General features: G+C 51.1%; 1 protein-coding gene across 9 annotated transcripts in view; it reads left to right on the plus strand.

Annotated features, from left to right (window-relative positions):
• The window catches only part of FAM107A (family with sequence similarity 107 member A), a 55,859-nt gene that overhangs the window by 26,541 nt on the left and 4,987 nt on the right, over positions 1 to 24,331 (plus strand). For 2 of the 9 annotated variants that reach the window (XM_080676880.1, XM_080676884.1), the window contains exon 2: positions 3,628 to 3,691. The exons of 1 other annotated variant lie outside the window; for it this stretch is intronic. In XM_080676880.1, coding sequence (XP_080533006.1) covers positions 3,628 to 3,691 — 64 coding nt within the window. Of the gene's footprint in view, positions 1 to 3,627; positions 3,692 to 5,306; positions 5,670 to 5,970; positions 6,073 to 15,221; positions 15,548 to 15,598; positions 16,050 to 24,331 lie in introns of those variants that run through there. 6 more of the 9 variants (XM_080676881.1, XM_080676879.1, XM_080676883.1 and 3 more) reach the window with 6 other exon arrangements.

A 24,331-nucleotide genomic window follows, 5' to 3' on the forward strand; every position in this document is an offset into this window, starting at 1 on the left:
TTTTATGATTCCATTTATATAAAGTTCTAGAACTTAGACACAGGGAGCCCTCCGGGGTGCCGGGAATGCTTTATGTCTCAATCTTGGAGTGGTTGTGTGGGTGAACACATATGGCTAACTTCACAGAGCTGCATACTTGTTATGAGTGCACTTTATGGATGTGTGCTATACCTCAGTTGTTAAAAGTTTACAAACAAAGCAAGGTCCCATAAGTGTTCCTTGGTGCACGCATCTTGTAGGGAAGACTACGGAGAATGTGTGATGGGTTCATGGTCTCTTTGACATGTCTCAAACGGAGGCATCAGCCTCCAGAAGCAAAGTGAGGAAGAGGGGGGGGATAGACTCATGGAAGGTCACCCAGGTCCAACCCCGAGAGCATTTCCGCAACAATCGGGGCATGAAAAGGAAGCAGGCAGTGGCCACAGGAGGGACAAGAGAAATGCAAATGTCTTTGGCCTCGGCCAACAGTGGGTTTTGTTCAGACATAGTTGGGTCCATTGTACAATATACAATAGCATCTCCTCTGGTATTGTATTGTGTGTGCTACCTCTCACAAACCAAAATTATAACTAAGCCAGCATCTTCCAATCCCTAAACGCTGAGAACAAATGAGGATTGGCTGTATTTCTCAGCACAGTCCTTAGAAAAGACTATCAATTACCTGTAATACGTCAGCAAAGATCCAGGTGGCTTTTTAAATTAGCTTCGCCTTCACAGGGGGCTGCGTGCAAGTGAGCGTTTTCTCCTCCCCAAGCTCCAGTCATTAAAGGGACAGAGGCCTCTGGTCACTGAGGTCTTACTAGACATAGGTTGCCCTGATTTCCCAAGGAGTCTTTTATGCAAGGAAGGGTGGCGGGCATGCAAGGCACAATAGTTGGAACTCTGGTTCTGGGAGCTGCTCCTTCTGCAGTCCTGGCTTTGTGATGCTAATGCTGCCCTTGGGACCCAGCCCCACTCCCCAGGTCTGTGCGGGGAGACATGAGAAGAACCCCTGAGCCCCTTAGAGCCCTCTGAAGCAGGTCCTTTTTCTATGTCCTGGAATTTTCTTCCACAGATGAGGTTACTGATCCTCTCAATCCCTTTGTTAAAAAACACAAAAGAGGCTTGGCCAAATCCCAAAAAACACCCTCCCTCTTCTATGGCCTCCTCTGTAGCAGAGCTCAAAGTGGGAGCCCCCTGGGAAAATGTCAGGACCCCAGGCCCTTCTACACACCCTGAGCAATCCCTGGGGAGGCAGCAGGAGGCCTCCCTCCATTCTTGCTCTCTGTAGAATTAGCCACTTTCCCTACATAGCCCAGAGCTCCCCAAGTGGGTGCATTCATTCATTCGCTCACTGCATTCATTCTTTCAATAAATTGTTATTGGGCATCCAATCCAAGCCCAGCTCTAGACTAGGCCCTTGGGAGACAGCTACAAACAGGCAAGAACAGTCTAGTTGAGGAGCTGGTGGTGAATATTAATCTAAGGGAAGTCCAGGGTGCTGTGGGAGCACGTGATCAAGGGCACCTCCTTGAAGATGTGGCATTGCAGCCCAGCCTACAAGGTAAGAAGTAGCAGGCAGAGCTGCTGAGTGCATCCTGATAGAGGAAACCACTGTGTATGAGCAGGAGTGACAGGCAGCATGGCTTTCAGGGAACCCAGTCCTTTTGTTAAAATATATTTTTATTGATTTCAGAGAGGAAGGGAGAGGGTGAGAGAAATAGAAACATCAATGACGAGAGAGATTCATTGATCAGCTGCCTCCTACACACCCCCACACTGGGGACTGAGCCTGCAACCTGGGCATGTGCCCTGACTGGGAATAGAATCATGACCTCCTGGTTCATAGATTGACACTCAACCACTGAGCCATGCCAGGCGGGCCCCAGTAGTTCTTGGGACTGGAGTATGGAGGTGAGGGAAAGAAGCCCCGTTTTCTCGCTGACCTCCCCTCATATGACTGCCCCTGTGTCCCCTCCCCTCCAGCCACCTTGGCCACCTTGCTGTTCCCTTGCTGTTCCATGCCCCAGCCCCAGGGCCCTCACTCTAGCTGTTCCCTCTGTCTGTGACACTCTCCCCAAGATCATCTGTTTGGCCAACTCCCCCACTTCCTCCAAGGTTAGTGCTCACCTCTCACCTTCTCAGTGGGACTCTGAGCAGCCAGTTATTGTCCCATACTGCCCTGGCTTTCCACGGACTCTCCCACCCCCTCTCTAATTTCCCTTTGGTCCACAATACGTCACCTTCTAACATACTATCCACTTCGCTATTCATCATTGTCTCTCTCCCCCACTAGAATGTCAGCTCCACAAGGTCAAGGACCTTTGTTTTCTTCACTGAAGCATCCTGAGCCCTTGAACATTTGAGGAAACAAATAGATGAGATTTGAGAGGCTGGCAGGGAGGGTCCAGGTTGCAGAGGCCTTGAAGGCCAAGGGAAGGCGTGTGAGTCTGGTTCCAAGTGCAAAAGGAAGGCACTGAAGGGTTTTGAGTAGGACAGGGTCAGGGTTTGAGTTACATTTTAAAAGCTTGCTCTGGAGTTTATGTGGACCATGACCTGAAGGAGAGCAAGCTACTGCAGGCATCCAGGCGTACGGTGGTGGGGGCTCGGCCAGGCCAGGGTGGAGGCACCGGGAGGAGTGGATGGATTGAAGAGATCCCAGGAGGTGATCGCACCATGCCTCAGTGACCTGAGGACTGTGGGTTTCAGAAAGACAGGGCAAGGCAGCCCCCCAGCTCCGGAGTGACAGGGCCAAGAGCCACTTGCTAAGCTGGAGGTCCAGGGGATGAACAGGCTGGGGCTGGAGTGGTCAAGAGTTCTGTTTGGGCCACTAAGCGTTGGGCCTATTAGACTCTCAAGTGGGGATGTCAAGTGGCCTGTTGGACAGCGTTTAAGCTCACAGTGAAAGTCTGGGTTGGAAACACACATTTGGGGGTTGTTGGCTTAGAGCTGTTTTTAAAGTCATGGGTGTAGAGGGAGGAAAGAAGGTGCCCAAGAATTGACCTTGAGAAGCAAACCCTGAAGCCGTCTGAGTTGACCCTTGAAAGAGAAGGAGTTAGCCAGGAAGGTGGGGAGAAGGCAGGCCAGGAAGAAGGAACTGTGTGGATAAGATCCCAACATAAAAAAGACAGGGCTCTCAGTACTCTTCAAAATTGTCAAGGCCGTCAAAACCAAAGAGACTGGGAAACTGTCAGAGCTAAGAGAAGCATAAGGAGACATGGCTTTAATTATTAATAATATATCAAAATTAATTCATTAATTGTAACAAATGTGCCCTACTACATACATGTACAACTACATACATGTAAAATATTAATAATAGAGAAACTGGGTGTGAGGTATAAGAAATTCCCTGTATAATCTTCTCAGTTTTTCCCTAAGTCTAAAACTGTTCTAAAAAGTAATCAATTTTTTAAAAAGGGCATGAGTCTCATAAATACCCCCCAACACACACAAACACACACACATGTGCACTCCAAGGACATAGTAATGCGTTTCTCTGGGTAGTATGAGTGGACAGTATGAGGATTTTGACCCTGCCCAGTCCTTTCTGTAGTCAAAAGACTCAGGGACATTGAGTATTTCCTCACTCCTCCCCTGCCAAGGAACAGAGAGGCTCACCTCCACCTCCTTTCTTTCTGTTCACAGAAAGAATACTCTCCTCAGGCCATATTTCATAATGAAAATGAGAAGCAGAGACTAAATGGCTCAGGTAAGTCAGATCCACCTAGGATCCCTGGGGTGGGGGGGTGCAACCTGAGTTAATCCTCATTTCTTAGTCACAATTTTCCTGAACCCCCACCTTGTTCAATCCTGGCTTGGTTGCCCCCCTGCAGCGTTGGTGCCGTCTGGGTTCAAATTCCAGTTCCACAACTAACTAGTTATGGGATCTTGGACAACTCACTTGAGCCTATTTCCTCATTTCTAAAAGGGCCATAACCATACTTTATCAAAGAGTGGATAAAATGAGATGAATGGTCAATTGAGTGCAATTTCATCCTCTGAAGAATGGATATGAGATAGAGAACGCCAAATGTCTGGCATGGTGCCTGGCACACATGGCGTCTGGTTGATGATGACAGGCATGGTCAGTCCGGCCAATCAGTGAAGTCCCTGAAGATCCAAGTGTGTCACTTGGGTCCCTGGGGCCCAGGGTGCTGACTGAGGATCAGAGAAGTACAGGGATCTCTGAATCAGAGCAGAAGCTGGGACTGGGCAGTGGCCAAGGGCCAGCCAGAGAGGGCTTTGCAGGCAGATGGCCTGGAGGCATCAAGGCTGGAGAGGACTCAGAGGCAGATGGAGGTGATACAGTGTGGCTGAGGCCCCAGCAGCCAGCTCAGGATTCCGGGCCCAAGCAAGTGTGTCCTTAACAGATGCCATCCAGTACCCTGGACAGCTCCAGGGGGGTCTGTAGGTTTGAGGGGCACTAGTTTGTGGGTGGAGACTGGATTGGGTCTTGGCTCCTCCATCTGGCTGTGTGAGCAGGAGCCAGTCACCTCACCCCCTTAGTCTCAATGATCTCATCTATAACTCGAGATAACACCTGCCCTTCAGCGCTTTTGTAAAGAGTCCATGAAATAACAGAGCAGCCCATGTCTGGGGTCAGACCACTTGAGTTTGTATCCCAGCTCCACACTCTGTGGTGGCAGAGAAATTGTTTAACCTCTGTGAGCCTCATTTTGCTTATCTGCAAAATTGGAAGGCTAACAGATGCTAATTCATAGGGTTGTGAAGATGAAACAAAATAGGACATAAAGCTCACAGTGGAGATTTGCTTTTTGTTTTGGGAGAGAGCACAGAACCCAACACAGTAGATAACCAACAGTCAGTTTCTTATACAGTATCTTCCAGATCCGCCTGGTTGACTTTGCCTCTTTGCTTTCAGATTCTTTTGGTTGGTCCTCCCATCTCTGCTGTTAAAAGATTCCACAAAGCCAGAGAAATCAATCTTGTGCATCCACAGGCTTCCCACCACAACCCTCCTCCCCCGGTGAAGTCCCCTGCTTCTCAGTGCCATCCACACCAGATGCCCTGGAACACTTTTTAAAATACCAGTATATCGTGTTCGTTCTGTGCTAGCCACTGTTCTAAGATATATCAGTTACCCTCACAACCCTGTGAGATAAGTACCCACTTTACAGATAAGAAAACTGAGACTTTGCGAGGTTAGGTAATTAAATCGTGGGGTCACACAGCTGTTAATTGGTGGCGCTGGGTTCCGATCCCAAGGATGGCACCTCAGAACTCCACACCTGTTTGTACAAGCACTCAGCGAGGCCAGCGGCCAGGGGAAGGAAGTAGAGTAGGTGGGAGGCCACCTGGGAATCAGGACACCCGGTTCTCGCCTTGGACCTGGGACCGCGGGCCCAGGGGTCCTCATACCAGACGCTTACCCGCGCCCTGCCGGCTGCCTGGCGGGATAGACCTACCCTTGCCCTAGCTCCCGGTCCCTCCCCCCGCGGCGCCTCCGCGCCCGGCGGCCGCAGCGCTGTGGTAACCTAACCCGCCGCGGGGTTTTGGCCTCAGCCGCAGAGACTTGCCGGCTCGGGACTACGCTGCACCGTGCGCTCCCCGCCCGCAGTGCCGGCTCCGCTGTCGGGCGCGCGGGCGCATGGCGCAGAGGCTGGGAGAGCGGGCACGGGTGCCCGCCGAGGCCACCGGGCTCTACCGGGCAGTGCTGCTCAGGTCCGGTAAGTGGGAGCAAGGCCCCCTCCTCCGCCTCCGTCTTGGAGGAGCGCGAAGAGGGCTTGGTGGGCGCATCGAGTTCAGCCCCGGGCCAGCCCGCCACGGCGCTTTGGTCCTTCCTTGCTCTGCTTCCCTCCTTCCCTTTCCTTTCCTTCTTTCCTCCCTTTCATTATTTTTAATTACTTTTCTTTCTCCGCTCTCTTCTTTCCTTTCGTTCCTTCTTTCCTTCCTACATTCTTCCCTCTGGGGACTTGTATTCCTATGTGTGGACGCGCATGCACACGCTGGCTTGCTCACACTCAGTGTCCTGGCGACAAAAGTCCTGCGAGGTTCATCTCTTGGCAGGTCCCTTAAGCAGAGACTCGCCCAGGGCGCGGGGCGTGCGTGGCGTGGGCGCGCGGAGAATGGGTAAGGCCGGGACGCAGGCGCTGGGGCAGGAAGGAGCGCGAAATGGACTGATGTCCAGGGGAGTGTTAGGTTAGCGGGGAAGGGTGGGAGGGGAGAGAGCAAGTTACTGCAGGCGAGGAACTGGTTTTCTATACGCGTCCTTTAAGGAGAAAAAGATTTGTCAGGAAACACAACGGCGGTGGTTTTTGAGGGTGGGAGTTGAATAAGTGTGTTTTCTCCTATTTGTCCTTTTATTTGAAGTAAACATATTACGTTACTGCTCAGGACAATGAGAGATGTTTTTATTTAGGAAAATGAATCCAACGTAAGATATGGCCAATTTACAAGTAATTTGGAAAACACGGGAATGTAGAAAGAAGGAAACGCTGAATGTCCGAATTCAGCGTTTGGGACAGTTCCTTCTGGACTTTGTGCTTGAAAGTGACGATTGGGGAAGGTGAAGATCGGTCTCCTAGGGGTCCGTGTCCGTTGGGGGTACGCGATTAGAAAGCCTCGAGGGCCTTGGGCGCCCGGGGAGCGACCCTCTGCCGGGGGCAAGGAGCGCCCCACCCAGCGGTCCTGCCTGCAGATCGCTGGAGGCGAAGCGAGAGGCCAGGGTTGTCTGCTGCGGGGCCAGACCCCTGGAGACGTCCAATCTGGGACCTCCGGGACCGATTGCCTTTCCCACCGGGACTGGCTCCCGCCGCGGAGCCACTGCCGCGGAGCATGGGGACAAGGCTCTCCGAGTCCAAAAGCAAGAGCTGGCCAAGCCTTCGGGGCTGGCGGCGCCTTCCGGGGGAGGGTCTTAAATCTGGCGGCGCCGGCAGGCCGGCTGAAGGGGAGGCGCTTTCTAAATAGAAGAATCTGATTTCAAATCCCAGTTCCAGCGATTTCCCCCTAAGTGTCCCCGCCCAGTTCCTATCTTCTCACAAAGATGCGCAGCTCCAAAACGAAACGCAGCGTTCCCTCTAACTGCAGCCAAGAAGAACCTTACTCCAAAGGTAGCATGTTTCACTCGCAGCCCCTCCAAACTCGCAGACATGTTAGAGTCGTTCTGGCGGCACATGTTTGCCTGGTAACTATACTACACAGAGCGACACAGCCAGGAGGGCACAGAGGCCTGTGACTGGGCCACCTACTCTGTGCTAGGCACTGGGCCTCTGGCCCGCTCCACAGCCCTAGAGTCACCGCTAATTGTCATCCCCATTTAATGGATGAGGAGACCGAGGCTCAGAGAGAACAAGCGGCTTGCTGGCCCATGGCCCTGCTAAGGAACCTTTTCTAAAGGGTAGAAAACACATGGATGCCAAAGTCTGCACACCTTCTGAGGACAGTAATAACATCGGCAAATGATTGTTGGTCGCTTGTTACTGCCATTCTCTCTGCCAAATGCTGTACATCTCATGAACTTCATTCATTTAATCATTCAACCAATATGTATTGACCACTGTTTTAAACATGAGGAAACTGAGGCTCAGAGGGTAACACGACTTGCCTACAGGGTCACACAGCCCATTGGGGGTGGGGCTGAGATTCAAATCCAGGGCTGCCTGCTCTGGCTGTCTCACACAGAAAGAGCAAGGAGTATGACTGAGGGGAGAGGAGCCAACTCCGCCATTTAGTAAAGAGGCAATCCCCCTTCAGCAGCTTCCGAAGTCAGGATCATAGAATCAAAGCCAGGATGGCAGCGTTTTCATACAGTAGCCTCTACTTATGCCCCAAAGTACTACAACGCTTTTAGAAAAATTGTCATCTCAAATTATTTTAAAATAACTTAATATTAAAATAATACAGGCTCACCATGAATATTTTGGGAAATCAAGAATAAAGATGCCAAAACCGGTTTGGCTCAGTGGATAGAGCGTCGGCCTGCGGACTGAAAGGTCCCAGGTTCGATTCCGGTCAAGGGCATGTAACTTGGTTGCAGGCACATCCCCAGTAGGAGGTGTGCAGGAGGTAGCTGATCGATGTTTCTCTCTCATCGATGTTTCTGACTATCTATCCCTCTTCCTTCCTCTCTGTAAAAAAATCAATAAAATATATTAAAAAAAAAAAAAAAGAATAAAGAAGGAAGTTCATTGACCTAGAATCCCACCAACCATAAGCAGGCACTGGTAACACTGGGGATGTCTCCTTTTAATCTTTGCTGTGCGAAGTTTGTGGTCATGTGTGCTTGCTCTTCATCGCTGAGATTGTACTGACTCTAGTCTCTGATCACACTTTTTTCACTTGGCTGAAAATCTTTAATGCTCTTAAATGAGTAATCCAGAAAACAGCTTCCGCCTTGGAGCCCAGACTCTGGGGCAGGTACTGTGTGAAGGGCTTCCCACCATGTTGTATCTCCTTCACTCCTCAAAAGCATGTCTGCCCCCTTTTGGAGATGAGGAAATGAAGAGTTGAAGGTCACCAGGTCGCCTAGCTGTGCAGCCTGGAGCCGGGAGTGGTGTCTGCTGACACCAGAGCCCAGGCTCTGACCCACAGGGCTAGCAGGGTCCCCTCGGGGGATCACGCATGGTTGGCCATGCCTGGTGGCTGTGCAGGGCTGTAGTGAAGGTCCACCTGCAGTTGGTTACCAGCATCCTACCTGGAGCTCAGGCCAGTTTCCTGGCAGGGAGGGAAGCATGTCTCTGTGGCACAGACAGAGCCACACCTCTGCAGCCAGAGGGGCAGCCGGAGCCTCCAGCCCTCCCTGCCAAGTAGGGTTGCCAGGTAAAACACAGGGTACCCAGTTAGATCTGAATCTCAGACGCACAACCAATAACATTTCAAAGTCTAGAAAATCATTCATTGCTTATCTGAAGTTCAGATTCTACTGGGCATGCTGTATTTTTGTTTGCTACGTCTGGCGACCCCACTGCCGGGAATCATGGAACTTTGCTTGGCTTGACAAGCGATGGTCTGCCTAGGTTCCTCTGTACACACACACACGCACCCTCACATCCCTCTCCCCATCCCTAGCTCCACTGTCCGTCTCCTGTCTGGCTACAAGTGAATTACAATGTACTGGGGGTGGGGCATCCCAGGCTCTTCTGCTGCTGAGAGATGAACTGCCTCACTGCAGCCGGGTTGCAGCCAGCTTTCTGAAGCAGGACTCGGTTCTTCCCCACTCCCTCACACTTCCCTGTTTTCACGCTTGAAATCCCTCCACCGGGTAAATTCTTCCTAGTTCAAACTTGTTGTAAAGGCAACTCTCATTACTTTTATAATCTCTCCGTGAATCCCATGACAAGTTTTTCTGCCAAAGCAGCTCCCGCCCTCCCCCATTCCTTTCAGCCCAGCATGAAGGGGGGAGGGAAGGTTGGATTCTAGGGTTGTTGTGTGGGTGGCTCTCAAAACCCTCATTGAGGCTTGAAAAGTGGCCTTGGAGATAGAATGAATACAGAGCTGGGGAGAAAGTTTGGAGTTGCCATGGGAACTTCTTGTCTGATGTTTGTGGGCCCAGATAACGGCTCCTGGTTCCTGTCGGCTTGGAGAAAAGGGGCAGAAATGAAAGGAAAGAGGGTTTTGGAGTTTTTTAATGAAAGCTGTAGCCACCGCCCACCGTAGAGGCAGGAAGATTGCCAGCTCCCACTCACGACTGCCTCTCCTGGTCTTCACTGCCCTTCCATTTGCACCTCTTGTTCTCCAGAAAACAAGGAGAACAAGAGGGGCAGGAAGGACATGTGGCCGGGATCCCCTTCAGTCCTCCACGGATTGAATCTGATCCCCAGAATGGGGAGGCCTCAGGGAAAGCCACACCGACCAAGCAGGAGGCAGCACCTGGGGCTGAGTTCAGCCGATACCTGGAGTAACCGGCTGAAAGGTTCATTTTCCCAGAAGGCCCCTACTTTCCGACACGGCCGAACCAGATGTGAAGCATAACTACAGTTAGTTGGAAAAGGTTGCTCTTTTTCATATTTTTAATCTTTATTGCTTTTTTCTGACAGCAAAAGAAATCGATGCTTACTTGTCTTTTTTAAGCCACAAACACTACAAAAACACAGTGACAAAGGAGAAGAGCTTGTCATTTTATGCCATGGAATAGTGGTTCTCAAAGTCCCAAATATAAACACATGCACAGGGGACACGCTAAAATCCAGATTCCTAGGCCTCTCCTGCTTAGGTTCTCATACAGCAATGGGCCAGTGATTCCACTTTACCCTCCTCCTAGGTGATGTCTAGCAACGATGTTCGAGATACATTGATTTGGAACTGACCTCCGTTAGTAGGTTAGTTAGTGTGTCTGCATCCAGGTTGGTTCTCCGTGTATATGCAGTTGACCCTTGAACAAGACGGGTTTGAACAGCACAGGTCCCCTATAGGAAAATTTTTCCAATAAATACTGTAAATGTATTTTCTCTTCTTTATGAGTTTCTCACTAGCACTTTCTTGTCTCTAACCTACTTTATTGTAAGAATACATTATCTACATATATAAAACCCTAATATGCAAATAGACCGAATGGCGAACAACCGAACAACCAGTTGCTATGATGTGCGCTGACCACCAGGAGTGCAGATGGAACATGGCGGGCGCCAGCTGTGGCGGGATGGTGGAGCAGGTGAGCAGGGGTGCCACACCAAGGCAGGGCACCGGTTGCTGTCATTGGGGCGAGGTGGTTACTGAAAATTCTTTGCTCCTGCACACCGCAGTCCCGCCCAGCATTCGCACCCGCTGCCAGTTCCAGAGCCGCTGCTCGCACCTGCTGCCGGTGCCCAGCGCTGGCCCCAATCACTCGGCGCTGTCGCCCCTCAGGACTTCTCTACCTCCCTCTGCTCCTGAGGGGCGATCGGGGCCAGCAGCTGCCTCTCACACCCGCTGCTGGCACCCAGCGCCAGTCCTGATAGATCAACACTGTCAGCGGGTGCAAGCGGTGGCTGCCAGCCCGTATTGCCCCTGAGGGCTTCTCCACCTCCCCCTGCTCCTGAGGGGCTATTGGGGCAGCAGCCGCCACTTGCACCCGCTGATGGTGCTGGCCCTAGTCCAGTTGTCGGCAAACTCATTAGCCAACAGAGCCAAATATCAACAGTACAACGATTGAAATTTCTTTTGAGAGCCAAATTTTTTTAACTTAAACTTCTTCTAACGCCACTTCTTCAAAATAGACTCGCCCAGGCCGTGGTATTTTGTGGAAGAGCCACACTCAAGGGGCCAAAGAGCCGCATGTGGCTCGCGAGCTGCAGTTTGCCGACCACTGTACTAGTCGCTTTGCGCTCTCAGCAGGTGAGAGCAGGGCCGATGCCGTCAGTGTGTGGGAGCAGCAGCAGCAGGAGCAGGGCTGCTGGCAAACAGGGGACCGGGGGCCACGGTGGGAGGGGCTGGGCATGGGTGTGGAGGATGGGCCGAGACCCACCCCTGTGCTCACTGAAGCTTCGCAGCCCACAGTTCCTTTCAAGGTGCATGAATTCATGCACTGGGCCCCTAGTATCCTATCTAATAAAGAGGGAATATGCTAATTAACCATCACTCCGTCACAAAAATGGCTGCACCCACAGCTGAGGCCAAGTTCCCATAAGGAGCCTTAACAAGCAATTAGCAGGGACCTGAGGCTACACCCTCCCCTGCCCCCGTGGGGCTTGACAGGGGACCTCAGGCAGGCAGGGCTTGACAGGGGACCTCAGGCCACCTTCCACACCTGGCAGGGCTTGACAGGGAACCTCAAGGTGCGCTTCCCGTCCTGGTGCTGGGCTAGGGGACCTCAGGCTGCTCCCCTGGCCCCAGCTCCAGGCCGGGGGACCTCAGGCCACGCTCCCCACCAGGTGGGGCTTGACAGGGGACTTAAGGCCGTGTCCCCCACCCTGGCACCAGGCCGGGGGACCTCAGGCCGCATCCCCCATCCCAGCACCGAGCCAGGGGACCTGAGGCTGTTTCCCCCTGCCTGGCGGGGCTTGACAGGGGACCTCAAGGTGCACCCCCAGTGCTGGGTTGGGAGAACTCAGGCTGCGCCCCCCGCCCAGGGGGTCCTGAGGCTACACCCCCCTGCTGATGGGGCTTGATAGGGGACCTGAGGCTGTTCCCCCCTCCCGGTGCCGGGCTGGGGGACCTGAGGCTGCGCCCCCCCACCTGGTGGGGCTTGACAGGGGACCTCAGGCCATGTCCCACACCCGGCGGGGCTTGATGGGGGACCTCAGGCCACGCACCCCGTCCTGGTGCCAGGCCAGGGGACCTCAGGCTACGTTCCCTTCCCGGCGGGGCTTGACAAGGGTGGGACTAGCCAGGTCTGGGTCTATCCCAATGTGGCGGGGGGGGGGGGGCGGCCGGGTCTGGGTCTCACTCGACTTTGAGATGCATGTGGGTGGGCGGGGACTTGACTCTGGGTCCCGTGGTGAGTGCCCCAGACTCTGACAGGAGGAAGGTTTTCATATACATTTTACCAATTTTCTTTCATCTCTGACACTTCTATTATAGAGAAAGGGCAAATGGCAATATTAAATTATTTCCTCTAATTAATCCCCTTTTAATGTGCACGAATTTCGTGCACCGGGCCACTAGTAATACATATAACACAAAAATATGTTAATCGACTGTTTATGTTATCAGCAAGGCTTCCAGTCAACAGTAGGCTTTTAGTTTTGGGGAATCAAAAGTTGTACGTGGATTTTTGACTGCACAGGGGATCAGTGCCTTTGACCCCTTGTTGTTCAAGGGTTAACTGTACTAACTTTGATTTGGGGGAAAGAGGAGGGGGGGAGTTATAATACATGTGGTTTTGCAGTTTGATTTTTCACTAAACATGAAGTGGACACCTTTTCAGCTCAATAAATATGCATGCTATGGACTGCATCCTATTAGGGGGTGTAGCATGCTCTCTCCCCCATGGGGTGTGGCTAGGGAAACATTGATCACTGATCACACACAGAAGATGGTGCTGTGACGAGCTCAGGGAAGTCAGTGCTTGGGCATCTGCGTGTCAGTGCTGTTGCTGAGTACCGTGGCCGGGGACAGACATGCTAAGGAGGATGGGGAGGCCCTGCCCCAGGCTGGCAGTCTCATGGGGGAGCCTGATGGGTTGTACAGAGGTTGAGCCAAGAGGAGAGCTTTAGTGGGGAAAGTGGCACCCAACCTCAGGGGGTGGGAGGTTCATGCCCAACTCTACTTGGCTCTGGTTGCTCTGGGGCTACCATTGGAGTCTTCTAATAAAGGGGCACAAAGTAGGCCGGAGGGCAAGCTGGCGTGAGAACCGTCAGCGTCTCTTCTGGAGGGAGCTGGATTCCAAAGCTGTTTTTTCCAGGTGGGAGCAGAAGCTGTCGGCGGTCCCCCTGCCCCAGGACCCCTTGTGTTGCTCCAGCTGTCAGCGGGCACTGGGATTGGCTCAGACAAATCACTGTGGGCCCCGGAAAGGCCCAAATACACTGAGTGGCCAGATTATTATGATCTCTGAACGCATAATAATCTGGCCACTCAGTGTGTGTATGTGTGTGTGTGTATATATATATATATATGTATATGTGTGTGTGTGTATGTATATATGTATATATGTGTGTGTGTGTGTGTGTGTGTGTGTGTGTGTGTGTGTGTGTGTGTATTAGAGGCCTGGTGCATGAATTCATGCATGGGTGGGGTCTGGCCAGCTTGGCCAGGGGGAGGGAACATGGGCGGTTGGCGGGCCTGCCTGCTGGTCGAACTCCTGGTCGAGGGTACAATTTGCATATTAGCCTTTTATTATAGGATATACACTGAGTGGCCAGATTATTATGTGTTCAGAGATCCTAATAATCTGGCCACTCAGTATAAATAGCTGTCTGTGGGACCAAGAGCAGAGGAGTGGTCTGACAAGGACTTAGTTGTTGTCCCGTGTCAGAATTTAGTGAAATAAAGCCACATCAGAATGGAAGACTGGGGGAGGCTACCACTCAAAGTACCTCAAGAGAAGCAGAATTTAGGAAGAAGAAACAAAAAGGGACATACGTTGTTTCCAGAAAATTACTTTCTACTGGAGAACCTGTGACCCTTAAGTGGCACTGGAAGAGTCAGCGTGGCCCAGGCCCCTGGGACATGCCTGACCTGCCCCCTGCCTCCTCTCTAGGCCCGTCTCCCACCTCCTCCTCACGCCTGACACTCAGCCCCACTGGCCTTCCTCCATCACCCCAAGCTCATTCCCACCCTGGGGCCTTTCCACTCACTCCCTGCGATGCTCTCCCGTGTGAGCAGAATTCACGCTGTGACTCCTTCTCACCATTCAGCCTCCCTAAAGCATCACCCCTCAGTCCAGCTTCCTAAGCCCCAGCCCACCCCCCGCTTCACCTCACCCAGAATTACTCGCATCGTGGCATTCAGCAAAGCGCAGCGTTTTCTTGTCTCATTTTTTGTTTCACCCCCACCCCCTTGAATGTAGGTTACCTGAGCCAGAGTTATCATCTCATTCACACTTGAAGCAGTGCCAGGAACATAGTAGGAACTCAACAGATGTTGTTTAAATGGATGATAGAGGCCAAAGAGGACAGGCTCTTCTGAGAAAGTAAAGGTGGGAAGAGGGCCAAGTTTAACTGGTAGATGCCAGCTTCCTTGCGAGGGGATGTGTGTCCATGGCCTCTGGCACCGACACACATTCTTTATTTTTGCATCCACATGTTTGCTCATTGAGCCAGGACGGTGGCATGCGCTTCTGCTGAGCCCACTGCTGCATGCTGGGCCCTCCCACAGGTCACACGGAGTCCAGCTCTCTCTGCAGGAAAAGTCCCATTTGCTGAGCATTGACTAAATGCTTTCACTGATGTCATCTCATCCATGTTTTCTCTCATCCACCCTGTGATTCTCCACAAACACAGAAACCAGGGCTCACTGGCTGCCAAGGGGCTGGTGCTCAAGCCAGGGCTGACGGGGCGGGGGAGGGGTGGATGGGGGGCTGTGCTTCCACTCCCCCACGATCTCCTGGGCGATGTCCTGTTGGCGCTTCTCTGAAGTTCAGACGAAGTTCAGGGCTCCGAGTAAATAAAGTGCATAGAGTTTTGGACCCACCGGTGGGTGGCCAAGAACTGACCCCGGGTGGTTCCCCCTCCCTTCATACCCAGAAGACAGGGCACCCAGCAGGAAGCCGGCTTCCCTTGTACCAGGCGGTGCTGGCTGCACTCTTGCCGACCCTCCCATTAGAAACGGAAATGCCTCCTCGCTCAGAACAAAGCTTGGCATGTTTCTTATTCTGCAACAATCTGACAAAATAGGTATTTATTTGTGTCTCTCAAACGTGTGGCTTGGACACGGTGTTCCGCATTGTGGAAGTGACTGTGCACCAAGTGAAATACTTGTTACTATAGTAACAGTTCCTTTTTATTGATACCAGAATAAACAGGAATGCAAAGCTGCCTCACTTGCTGGCACATTTCAGCCGCCTGGCCTGTGATCCCGGGGGTTTAGGAACCGCCCTTTGGAGGCGGTGGCCCTGTAGCTAGTCTGGGACTTCTAGGTGGAGCGAGGAGCCCAGCAACACCGTCTGAGTTCCCGTACGACGTGGGCAGAGAAGTAAGACCATTTCTCTTCTGTTTCACCTGCTGGGAGCTGGGCGCTGTGCCAGGAGGAGGTACGGGGTCAGGAGGGCAGCCCTAGAGCACTGGGGTGGGCTGTGGGGAGTGGAGCTATTTAAGCTTAGGTACCCAGGCTAAGCCCCAGCTGTGAAATGATAGGGAGGTGCCTCCAGCACCCTGGGCTTGGGGAAAAGATAGGAGACAAAGTGGGGGGAGCACGCCGATACAGCCCTCCATTCTTGTTGATCTGTCTTCCTCAGATGGGTCTGAGTTTATACAGGATCTGACTCCCCCGTGTCCATTATCAGCCGCGTGGTCGTTTCTCTTCATCGCTGATGGACAGAAGGGTGCAGGACAGCACCTGAGAGAACACAGGTCTGGCATCAGACAGCTCTGCTCAGATTCTAGCGCCTTCACTTGTCGGCTGTGTGATCTGGGGAAATCACAGGGCCCCTCAGAGCCTCAGTTCCTTCGTCTGTAAAAAGGGATACGATAGTACCTACCTCCTCCGTCTGCTGTAAGAGCTTCATGAAATGTGGCTGTGAGGTGCTCAGCACGGTATGTGGCTCATGGCAACGTTAGCATGGCCCCCTCCTGCCTTTCTGGTGCACTTGGCTTTTGCGTTTTGCTGTTTGAGGCCAGAAGTCTGGGGTTGGGCCAGAAGTCGGGCGTTATAGGATTGGCTGCGTCACTTTTCGGCTGTGAGGCAGAAAACCCGTGTCTCCAGGTGGTTTGGATCCGGAGTGTCACTTAGCTCTGCTGGTGGTAAGTACCAGCCAGGACCTTTCCCCCTGGTATCTGCCAAGTGGAGAGGCGGCATCGCGCCACTGGTGGGCCAGCAGGAATGCCTGGCCTGCTGTTCCTTGGTCAGCTGCACAGCCCCTCCACCAGCCTTGCTAAGGGCCTTCCATGTCCAGCCCTGGCACTGGGAGGTCTGAGGGGCCCCGAGCAAAATGGTCAGGAAGTTTGTCTTGAGTCATTTTCTCATGGGGTGGGGAGGCTGCATCCAGGCCACGGGCTGCTGGGAGATCTGGAGGTGGCTCCCAGATACACAGTTCTTTGGTTACCGGCCAGTGAAATACAAACGGGCACTTTCCCCACAGGGAGGGGAAAAGGGAGGCGCGTTAGGAAATGCAGTGGCCACGCTTGTCACTTTTACTGAATGCCTCTTTCTCCTCTGCCAGCGGCGATGTTGAAGCCTCTTTCTCCTCTGCCCCTCCACCTCATGAAATGGTGAAGCGAGAAGGTCCGGTGGGTGTGTGCTGAGCCCAGCCACTTGAATAGCAACAAGGAGCAAGGGCGAGGGAGGGAAGGCAGAGGAGTGCAGACTCTGACCAACACCCAGGGAGGGAAGGCCCCAACTGGTTCCCTCCCAAACAAAGGCCAGCCGTGGGCAGACAACCTGTGGAATCTGTCTGTCCAGTCCAGAGTTGGTATTCTGTATGGCTTCGATGTCCTCCAGTTGCCAGGCCTCCATTTTCTCATCTATAAAATGGACTCACACTGCCTCTTCATTGGGGTTTCTTGAGTATCAAGAGAGAGAAAATAGATGTAAACCTACCTTGTGGACTGAAAGATAGTGCGCCTGGAGGAGTGGAGTGATTAGAAAGAGCACTGAAGTTGGAGTCTGAAGGTCCCAGTTTTGCCTTTTATTCTGTGTATCTTGGGACAAGTAGCTTGAGCTCCCTGAGCCTTGATTTTCTCATCTACAGAATGGGAATGATAAAATAGTAGCACTGGCTGCCCCCTAGGGCGATTGTGAGGTCCAGATGGAAGTGAGTGAGCTTTCTTCAAATGCTGAGTGCTCACCACAGGGTCAGGGGAACCACAGTTTGCCTCGCGAGCACCACTGTGCCAGGCACTGGGCCAACCGCATCACGCACATTGTATCATTTCACTCTCCACACAGCCCCATGAGTAGGTGTTGCTATTATCCCCACTGTACAGGGGCTCAGATAGATTAAGCTATTCGCCTGAAGTCACACAGCGAGGGAGGGATATGGCCATGATTCAAATCCAGTCTGTCCCTCTAAAACATCTGCCTTAACCATGTTGCTTTTCTGGTCCATGTGCCATTTGTTACCATTGATGTCATCGAAGACGGAGCCAGAACTTCAACAGGGAAGCAGGTGAAAGAAGGGGACGGTAAAGCCTAGGCAGCCAAGGTCCTGCAGCTGTTTTCAGGATGAACTGTGACCTGGGTCTCCCTCAGCACCACTTTCCTCCATCTCTTCTGTTGCTCCCCTGTGGGGAGCCCAGGGGACTGCTGCCACCCTAACACTAGCCCCACCTGCCCCAGCAGCCTGGTGAGCTCGCTGGGGAGCAGTTAGTGATCCCAGCTGAGCCATGTATGGGGTGGGGCTGGCATCCTGCGGAGCTTTTGGGGAAGCGCTGTGGGACCTCTCGAGTCATCGGCAGAACCGGGGAAGAACCAAGGCCGATCTCCCGATCTTCCTCTGACCTATTATTACCCCACCCAAAATGTGAGGTCCGTCCCACAGTCTGCAAATGAAGGGTGAATGATTTGTCCATCTTGTCGTCATGCAGAACACTCCATGTAACTGTCGCCTCCTGGCTGCCTCTACCCCCTGCCCCACACTTCAGCTCAGCCAGTCTTCACAGCATCTTGGTTTCACAGAGGAGGAGAGGAGGGTTCCTCCCCGGCCACGGAGCTGCTAAGAGCTGTGGCTTCAATCACGATAGCGAGGCCAACAACTCAACTGAAGTCACTCAGGCCCCAGCGAAGAAGCTTGATTTTTAACCCTGGTTTACAAAGTTGGCTGACGATTGGAATTACCTGGGGAACTGCGTTAAAATTCCAAAGCCAGGTTGCCTCCCAGGCTAATGAAACCAGAATCCCTGGGTGCACTCCGGCACTGGTATTTTCCAAATGTCCCCTGGTGATGCCCGTGTGTGGCCAGAGCTGAAATCCCTGGTGTAACCAGTGCAGCTTTTAAGGAAGATGAGAAAGCTCAATCCGAGACTAGGGATGGGACTTATTAGCAGCCATTGCTAACGGCTAGCAGGTGGCCACACTGTGCAGTTCAGGGGCCACACTCAGCGGAATGTACAGGCGTGAAGCCCTGCCCTGCCTGGCTGTATGTGGCTGCCCTGTAGCCAGCACTTCGAGTCCTTGGCTCTGTGCTTGGCACTTGCCAAGCACCTTGCAAGTATCACCTCATTCACTTTGCAACAACCTCACGAAGACTGCTGATCAAGAGCAGCTTCCGTAGCTCTCAACTCTGCTGTTTCCGTGGAAAGCAGCCATAGGCAATAAGTGATGAGTGGGCAGCCAGAGCCAATCCAGGTTCTGATGGCTCCAATATCCGTACACCTAAGCTTCCTTCTGTCTTTCTTTGACAACCAGCGAAGGGTATCCACTAGCCCAGGGGTGGGCAAACTTTTTGACTCGAGGGCCACAATGGGTTCTTAAACTGGACCGGAGGGCCGGAACAAAAGCATGGATGGAGTGTCGGTGTGAACTAATATAAATTCAAAGTAAAGGAGCGGAGGGGAGAGCAAGAGAACCGGATAGAACAGCCGGATCCGGCCCGCGGGCCGTAGTTTGCCCAAGGCTGCACTAGCCCCTTAACTCTCTCCGAGCCTGCCTCTTCCTCCCCTCCAGCTCTTCCCTGGGATGTCCATCTGTCCTCTTTTCAGAGACCACCTGATGCTCTGCTCACCTCACCTCACCTCCCCTCCCCTCACCTCACCTCTTTGCCCAGAACACATGTTATCTGCGGGAGTTCAGTGCCCTAACTGGGAAAGGCATCAGTGTTCGGTGTTCGCAGCCTGCAACTCTTGGCTGGAGCACCAGCCTCATCCTTCAGGATCCCTGCCCCAGCCACCACACTGCCCAGGCCTCCGAGAAACACCAACCCTCCAGCTCACCGCTGATTTCATTAAAAAAAAGAAAAAAGTCTGGAGCAGATCTTTGAGCCAGAGCTGCTTACGGATTGGACCTGGGGTGCAGGACTCAGTGCAAAATGAAAATGCAGGGAACCCTCTTCTCCACAGATGCTGAGGGCTGGGCCCCACCCGCACTGTGGGGGGCCCACCTGGGCAGCAAACCCATTGGCCAGCTGGTTATCTATGGGGTGAAAGTTCTCAGCCTGGCCAATCAGACGTTTTCCTCTGGAATTTAACGGGAGAAACAGAGACTGCCCATGGGCAGTGAAAGAGAACGAAGTCGGATAAAAATATTCTTCAAACCTGCTGACAGTTTTCCCACACACAGCAGCGAGAATGGCCTTTTCTAAATCGAATCAGATGCGATCTTTTCCGGACTTGAACCCACCCGCCACCCTCCACTCTCCCAGTCGGTCGCTCGCTCACGCCACTCCAAAACACTATGCCTTTTTGTTTCCTGAACAGACCTAGCTTGTTCTAGGTACATGAGTCACACATGCTGTTCCCTCTGCCCCTCTCAGCCTCCGTCAGGTCTTAAATGTCGCCTGCTCAGAGAGGCCCTCGCCCTGCACCTGGCTGAAGGTGGGTCCAGCTGTTGGTCTCAGCCCCCCTGGTTCCACCAGCAGGCTCCTGGCGAATCGGAATCCTTTCTTTCTGTTGGCCTGTGTACTTGTTTACTATCTGCCTCCCTAGTAGTTGTCAGCCTGTGAGAGCAGGAACCTCGCTTGCTTAGTTCACCTCTGTGTGTCCAGTGTCTACCACAGTACCTGGAAAATTATAGGAACCCAAACAGATTGCAGAATGAATGTTTATTATCGTGTACGTTCCTGTGATGTGGGAGCTCTTGGTTTTGTGTGGTTACTTTGTATCTGACCACATTATTGAACTCTCTCATTAGTCTCAAATGCTTTTCTGTTCATATATTTGGGACTTCCGGGGAGATAGTGATAGCTTGTGTAAATAGTAATTCTGCCTTCTCCTAAAGTTTCACAACTTATTTCTGTGTCCTGCCTTATAGCTTTGGCTACATACAGTTCGTTGTTTTCAAGATGGTGTGACTGATTAAAATTATGAAGCACTGGAAGGTTTGAGGCTCAAGGGGGCTAAGGGAGCTGCAGAGTAAAGTGAGGTGTGATAGGTGCCTGCATAGAATATAGCTGAGAATTACTCAAATAAACAATTGATGGGCCTTAGTAACGGGAATAGGTATCATGGGGGACGGAGGAGAGGACTTCCAAAACTCCAATCTGAATCAGAGTATTCTAAGGCATTGGCTCCCAGACAACTTCATCCCATCGGCTAAGAAAATATACACATTTCTAAACAGGGAGGGAATTGCTATAGCCAACTGTTTATTTTGTCAAGTATAATAAAATAACAAAAAAAAAAGCATAATGAAAAAAGAGAAGAAATGAAATTAATTAGAAATCTTGTTTTAGAAACTGTTCTGAGAATGTGAATTCAAGAAAAAAAATTAGCAAGTATGTCTCTATGCTCTGACACTTAATCTGACTTCATCCAAAATATCTTATAATAATTAACACTTTTCCCAGTTGACACAGCACTTTCACAAATGTGATCTCTCTTCATCCTCCCAAAAGCACCCTGCCATGGGCAGTCATAGGAATGCCAGACACGTTTCTGGTGGGACACCATTTGCAAAGCATAGTCTTCCCTTTGATGCCTGCATTCCCTGGCATGTCACCTTGCAATTTACAACCCATCAGACCTCTGCTGTGTCCAGCCCCACAGAGCTATTACCCACTTCCAGGGTTTTGCACAGACCCGCCATCCCTATCTAGTTTACTGGGAGAACTCCTGTTCATCCGTACAACCCGTCAGGCAGAGAATGGCTTTCATCTGCTCCCAGTAAGGGAGGGAATGGGGAGTGTCTGTCCAAAGCCAACATGGTGGCCCTCAAGAGAGGGGACTGACCCTGGTGTGTGAAGTAGGGACACACCCCTCAGTGGCCGCATGGAAACCCCATGCCTTAAGGCACTGGTTCCTCAAGACCAACCTCTGTGAACCTTGGTTTCCTCACCTGTACAACCGCAACGTTTTTATTGTCAATTTCCAACAAATATTAATTGGCTACTATGTACAAGACCAGACACTGCCAGTGCCTGACATGTAGTAGAGGCTCAACCTCAGAAAAGCAGGACTCATGAAGGGGGCAGAGCCAATGCCCAAATTTTCACTCTAATTACTATAAGCATCTAATGGGCCAGGCTGTGTCACCCTCCTGAGACTTTTCCTTAAGAAATCTCTCCCGGGAGAAACCAAGATGGCGGCATAGGTAAACACCTAAACTGCTGCCTCGCATAACAATTTCAAAACTACAACTAAAAGACAAAACAGACATCATCCAGAACCACAGGAAGGCTGGCTGAGTGGAAATTCTACAACTAGAAGGAAAGAGAAAAGCACACTGAGACTCAGAGGAGCTGCAGGAGGCAGAGGTACTGAGGCGCACGTGCTGAGAGGGCGGGCAACTGAGTACGGCTGGCTTTCTCAAGCAGGAGGGAGACAAAAGCTCCCGACTGCTCTGAACTCCAGTTCCGGGTGAGACTCTGGGGACCCAGACTCATTTGGGGAGAAACTGGACTGTCTGGCAGTAGGCAGAACTCGAGGGCAGCTTTCTCAGAGGTGCTTGCAGTGATTACCACGGGACGCTGAGACACAGGGGCCTATTAGGGCAGGGCTGACGGGAAACCAATGCAGTCTGCTCCGCCCTGAGACTCTGCCCCATCCAAGCTGAGCACAGAGGCTTTTGCATCTTGTCTCATAAGGATGTCTCCAGCACAGAAGTTCTCCCAGCGTAGACACAGCTGATCCTCACAGCCAATTGGCCTGGAGGTCAATTCCTCCCTGTGATACCAACAACAATCAAGGTTTAACTACAACAAGACTGTGCACACAGCCCACAAAGGGGTGCACCAAGAGTGTCCACCTCAGGTAACTGGGGAGGCTGAGCCACTGGGCCCTATAAGACACCTAGCACACAAAGCCACTCTATCAACTCAGGGAAGCAGCCAAAATGCAGAGACAAAGAAACAGATCACAAATGAAAGAAATGGAGGAAAGCAAACGACTGGATATAGAGTTCAAAACCACGGTTATAAGGTTTTTCAAGAATTTTCTAGAAAAGGCTGATAAATTTAGCGAGACCCTCAAGGATATGAAAAAGAACCAACTAAAATTAAGCATACACTGACTGGAAAAAAAAATATTATACAGAGATCTAACAGCAGACTAGAGAATCGCAAGAATCAAGTCAAAGATATGAAATACAAAGAAGCAAAAAACACTCAACCGGAAAAGCAAAAAGAAAAAAGAATCCAAAAATATGAAGATAGTGTAAGGAGCCTCTGGGACAACCTCAAGCATACCAACATCAGAATTATGGGGGTGCCAGAAGAAGAGAGAGAGCAAGTACTGAAAACCTATTTGAAGTAATAATGACAGAAAACTTCCCCCACCTGGTGAAAGAAATAGACTTACAAGTCCAGGAAGTGCACAGAACCCCAAACAAAAGGAATCCAAAGAGGACCACACCAAGACACATCATAATTAAAATGCCAAGAGCAAAAGACAAAGAGAGAATATTAAAAGCAGCAAGAGAAAAACAGTTAGTTACCTACAAGGGAGCACCCATACGACTGTCAGCTGATTTGTCAACAGAAACTATGCAGGCTAGACAGGAGTGGCAAGAAATATTCAAAATATGAATAGCAAGAACCTACAACCAAGATTACTCTACCCAGCAAAGCTATCATTCAGAATTGAAGGGCAGATAAAGAGCTTCACAGAAAAGAAAAAGCTAAAGGAGTTCATCACCACCAAACCAGTATTATATGAAATGCTGAAAGGTATTCTTTAAGAAGGGGAAGAAGAAGAAAAAGGTAAAGATAAAAATTATGAACAACAAATACATATCTATCAACAAGTGAATCTAAAAATCAAGTGAATAAAACATCTGATGAACAGAATAAACTGGTGAATATAATAGAATCAGGGGCATAGAAAGGGAGTGGACTGACAATTCTCGGGGGGAAAGGGGTGTGGGGGGTGCGGGAAGAGACTGGACAAAAATCATACACCTATGGATGAGGACAGTGCGGGAGGGTGGGTAAGGGCAGAGGGTGGGGTGGGAACCAAGTGGAGGGGAGCTATGCAGGGAAAAAGGGGAACAATTGTAATAATCTGAACAATAAAGATTTATTAAATTAAAAAAAATAAAAACTAAGAATATGTAACCTTAAAAAAAATCTCAATCTCTCTCTCTCTCTCTCTCTCTCTCTCTCTCTCTCTCTCTCTCTCTCTCCTCTCTCCACTTGCTTTTGAGCACTTCAGGGATATGTAGCCAACTTGTAGAGGAGGGAGCCCTTCTGCCTGAATTTCAAGTCAGTTAATCAATTTCAGGCTGCTCTCGTGGCAGTGAGGCCATCGTGAAGCCAGACATCTGCTTACGTATGACAACCCTCCCTTTGTAATTGGAGGCAGAGCAGTCTCGGGATTCCACACTCAGCCCCCTGCTCTGGAGAAAGAGAAAAGCTGGTCACTTCCACAGACACATTTGGAATTATGGATAGGGAATTTGGACAATAAGGGGTGATATTTTCTTTTAATTACAGCACTCATCCAAATTGTCTTTAACAAGTACTTATTGCCCTTTTTACATAATTTATTTTTCTTTTTCTGGACTTACTGAGAAACAGAAACTCAAGTGTAATCCCTTTCATAGGAAGGAAAGTGTTTTTTTCAAAGTCAGGCTAAAACCATATGCACATGTCAACCCAAATTTTGTGGCCCTTGACCTCTATACCCCACTTTACAAACATCATCTCCAGCCCTTACAACAACCCTGTGCACAGGGTCAGTTATTTGCAGCTCACAGTTGAGGAAACTAAGGCTCAGTAAGTCAGCTAGTC

Source organism: Plecotus auritus (assembly GCF_963455305.1).
Source record: "Plecotus auritus genome assembly, chromosome: 6".
Taxonomy (NCBI): Eukaryota; Metazoa; Chordata; class Mammalia; order Chiroptera; family Vespertilionidae; genus Plecotus; species Plecotus auritus.